Source organism: Populus euphratica, unplaced genomic scaffold, assembly GCF_000495115.2.
Source record: "Populus euphratica unplaced genomic scaffold, PopEup_1.0 scaffold86.1, whole genome shotgun sequence".
Lineage (NCBI taxonomy): Eukaryota > Viridiplantae > Streptophyta > Magnoliopsida > Malpighiales > Salicaceae > Populus > Populus euphratica.
In genome coordinates this window covers 1,257,440-1,261,225 of record NW_011499880.1, presented here as the reverse complement: position 1 = coordinate 1,261,225, position 3,786 = coordinate 1,257,440, and the positions used below count along the sequence as shown (strand labels likewise).

Below are 3,786 nucleotides of genomic sequence, written 5' to 3'. Positions count from 1 at the left end.
TATAATTTTTTTAGTAATAAACAAGTTTTTAAAGGTAAAGCGGACACTATCTTTTATATCAATAACACCATTTATCACAAATATTTTTATTAATAATGTGCATGACACATTGACTAGATCCATAATTAAGATTAATCACCAATTTTTCCACCACTAATATAATCTCCTTCTCAATTAAGAAATTTTAAGGGTTGGGTGTCTAAATATAACCAGTGATCAAGGAAAACAAGAGAGAAATTCATAGCAAGACAAGTTCAACGTACAATTAATTAATAATTTTTTCACCACTAATATAATCTCCTTCTCAATTAAAAAATTTTAAAAGCTGGGTGTATAAATACAACCGGTTACAAGGGAAAAAGAAAAAAAAAATTCTTAATAAGATAAGTCCAACATACAACCATAATCAGCCACGCCATTTCAGAAAATTTTAAGGACTCATCGCCAAGTCCAATCACACTACAAAGATGCTATTTTTGGCTCAACCAATTAACCAGATCCAAAAATAATAACAAAAATATTAAAATTATAAAAATAAAAGGCTTTAATGATATTTTTAATATCTAAAAATTTAATAATTTGCATAGTAACATGGTGAATACAATAGATAAAATAGCCTCGTAAAATTTTTATAAAAAGTTGAACAAGATTCATCAGGATAAAATATTAGAGAATTTTTGAGGTATTATTCGTATAAAAAAATAGCAAGATTCAACGGTAGGACTTATGTTGAATGACACTGTTTATTTATTTATTTATTTTTTGAAGAGAACTCGTCGAATAAAGAATATAGGCGGAATCCCGCTGCTTACATGGTGATAGGCGTGATTTGAATTAATGATATGGGTGCGTGGCGGCAGATATGTAAACAGGTGACGTGAATTCAATGTAGGAGCTTATAGACGTAAGAGAATAAACAAATGTTGCAAATAATCTATTAATAAATGGCGGCAAGGGCGGCGGCTCTCTGCACACAAAGTAGTCAAACACCTCGTTGACTGAGCCATCCATCCATAGACCTCACTCAATTAAAAGAACAGGAGCTCCAACGCCATTTGTGTGGCCCGTGATTGAAACGCCCTGGCTAACACGTACACCTTGCCCTACTCTTGTACACGTGTTACTCTTTTCTCGATTTGATTGCAGTTTGGATCAGAGCATTAACCCGTGTGGTGGCTTCCACGGCCACTTTTGTAATTGCATTTTTCTGGATCTAGGCCGCATTTAGAATTGTTATATTGTTTCTTAAAATATATATTTTTAAAATATATTAAAGTAATATTATTTTTTTAAATGACCCCATATATTATTTTATTTGAGGTTTTTAAAGTTTTATTTTATTAGAATGAGGGATTTTCTCGTAAAGTTGTAAAACTTCCATATGCACGATATGATTAATTTTTGTTTCCTTAATTTGATTTCTAGAGTAATTGCCTGTGATTGACAGAATCATAATTCATTGTGTGTAATTTGCTTAGGCAATGACTCTTTCCTTTTTAGAGACCATTAAAACAAAAAATATTAAATTAAATGAGCATGGTTTTGAGAGCACATGCATGTTCTTAAATGTCATATTTTATCTAGTTAAATGTGATTTTTTAATAACCTCGGGCGTGTAAGAGGGCTATAATAAAAAAATATACACGTGGAAAGAATTAATAAATAATTTAAAAATAAAAATATTTAAATCAAAATGATGGGTTACATAGGAGCATTCACTAGACATGTTCAAAATATTAATGATTTGAATATAATAAAATTCATTAAAAAACTCCTAAAAAAAAGATATTTTTTATTTGATGAAATCTCACTTCTTAAAAAATTTATTTTGTAAGTCTAGGTAAATTAGTAAAATCTTAGTTATCTCAAATTTTACAAAAAAAAATACATATTCTAACTTAAATTTAAGATTTACTATATAGATTTTAAATTTTTTTAATCATCACATTGTATCCCTTAAAACTAAATATTGTTTAATGCAGTTATCTTAAGGAGGTAACATCTTCTCATATATATATATATATATGTATGTATGTATAACTCACCATGCCTTATGAGGTTAATTTGAACAAAAAGGAAAAGATAGCGAACAATGATAATAAAAGAAAAGAGAGAAGTAGCCTTTGACCATTGTACTGAGCGCATGAGTAACCTTCTTTAGGTGTCATGACGGTGCTTTTATTAGCCACTTAATGACTGTCACGTGGTAGTCCCATTTCTCTCTTATTACAATCCCGAAGGCTGGAAAAAAAGAAGAAAGAAACGAAAACATTTATTCACCAAAATAAAACATTTAATTTCGAGATTTTTATAAACGTAAGTATCTCCTTCTTGAAGAGCCTAACGTGCCACCATTTCATTAGCACATAAACTAACTAAACAGGTTCGTGTAAGAGAAGCCACATATCCTATCGTTGACTGGACCCACAAAACGCCAACAAATCACCCCCGGAAGCAGCAGACCTTTCTCTCTCCTCCTCTCTGGCTCTCTCCCTATATAAATAAACCAGCTCCCTGCATCTTTCCTATCAAACCTCGCACCTAACAAGCAAACAAACAAACAACCCCCCCGAAAAATAAACGTAGGAAACCCCCAGCGCTGAAATGGCTCCTAGAGAAAGATCTAACAACAACAGCCCGAATAGCCCTAGATCGGAGATCCGTTTTAGAGGCGTCAGGAAGAGACCATGGGGCCGTTACGCAGCTGAGATCAGAGACCCAGGCAAGAAAACGAGGGTTTGGCTCGGCACTTTTGATACTGCTGAAGAGGCCGCCCGTGCGTACGATGCGGCTGCTCGTGAATTCCGCGGAGCCAAAGCCAAAACTAATTTCCCTACAATTGGTGAGCTAAATCCCAACCCCACGCGCAGTCCTAGCCAGAGCAGCACTGTAGAGTCCTCCCCGACGCCCCCACGCGCCGCTTCTCCTCCACCACCACTCGACCTCACCCTTAACATTTCCCGCCATAAACCCGACCGCCAGCCGTTTCCCAATGGAGTTAGTTTTCCTGGAGGCGCGTGGTTTCCATTCCCTGCTGTTGCGCGTCCCGTTTTCTTCTTTGACGCGTTTGCTCACGCGAAGAATGATACTCCTAACAATAATAGTATAGTGAATAATATTAACAGGTGCAGTTTTGATCGAACGGTGATGGTAAAAGGAGGTGGGGCCCAGAGTGATTCGGATTCGTCATCAGTCGTCGATTACGATCATCATCGTGATAGTAAGGGATTGTCGCTTGATCTTGATCTGAACCTGGCCCCACCACCCGAAGTCTCATGATCTTGCGGTTTTTCATGGAGAGATCTGATTTTGGAAGTCGTTTTATGGCTTCAGTGTTGTTTTTTCCCTCTATTTCTCCTGGGTACGACAGGAAGAGAGCAAGTTTTAGAGAATTAGAGCTAATTAAGGAAAAAAAAAGATAAGAAAATCAGCTAACGTATTTTGTATATAGAGAGAGAACGGAAATTATCTAAAACTATTTCCCTTTTTTTTTTTTATCGCAACTGAGAAATTTAAGAAGTTTCGCAGAGTTGTTTGTTCTATCTTACTGATATTGTCGCTACTCGCATTCATATATGCTCCCGCAAATTTTTTAATCAAAGCCCCAAAATATACTCGGCTCATTTAAGATGTTGCTGTTTATCGTTACAAGTTTGGTTTATTACACCAACCATGAACAGCACCAAAAAGACCCTTATTTTGAGGGCTGGGGATTAATTTAGTGAAACTGAACTCTTTCCCATGAGTAGGAAATGGAGCGACGTTTGAAATATAAATTCAATATTT

The 3,786-nt window shown here is 35.4% G+C and overlaps 1 protein-coding gene across 1 annotated transcript; it reads left to right on the top strand.

The window, feature by feature from the left end:
- Nucleotides 1-2,484: 2,484 nt before the first annotated feature.
- Nucleotides 2,485-3,560, top strand: LOC105129242 (ethylene-responsive transcription factor 4-like). The gene has a single exon (XM_011031223.1). It carries the CDS (start codon nt 2,605-2,607, stop codon nt 3,277-3,279), a length of 675 nt encoding a protein of 224 aa, XP_011029525.1. The 5' UTR covers nt 2,485-2,604; the 3' UTR covers nt 3,280-3,560.
- Nucleotides 3,561-3,786: the final 226 nt, after the last annotated feature.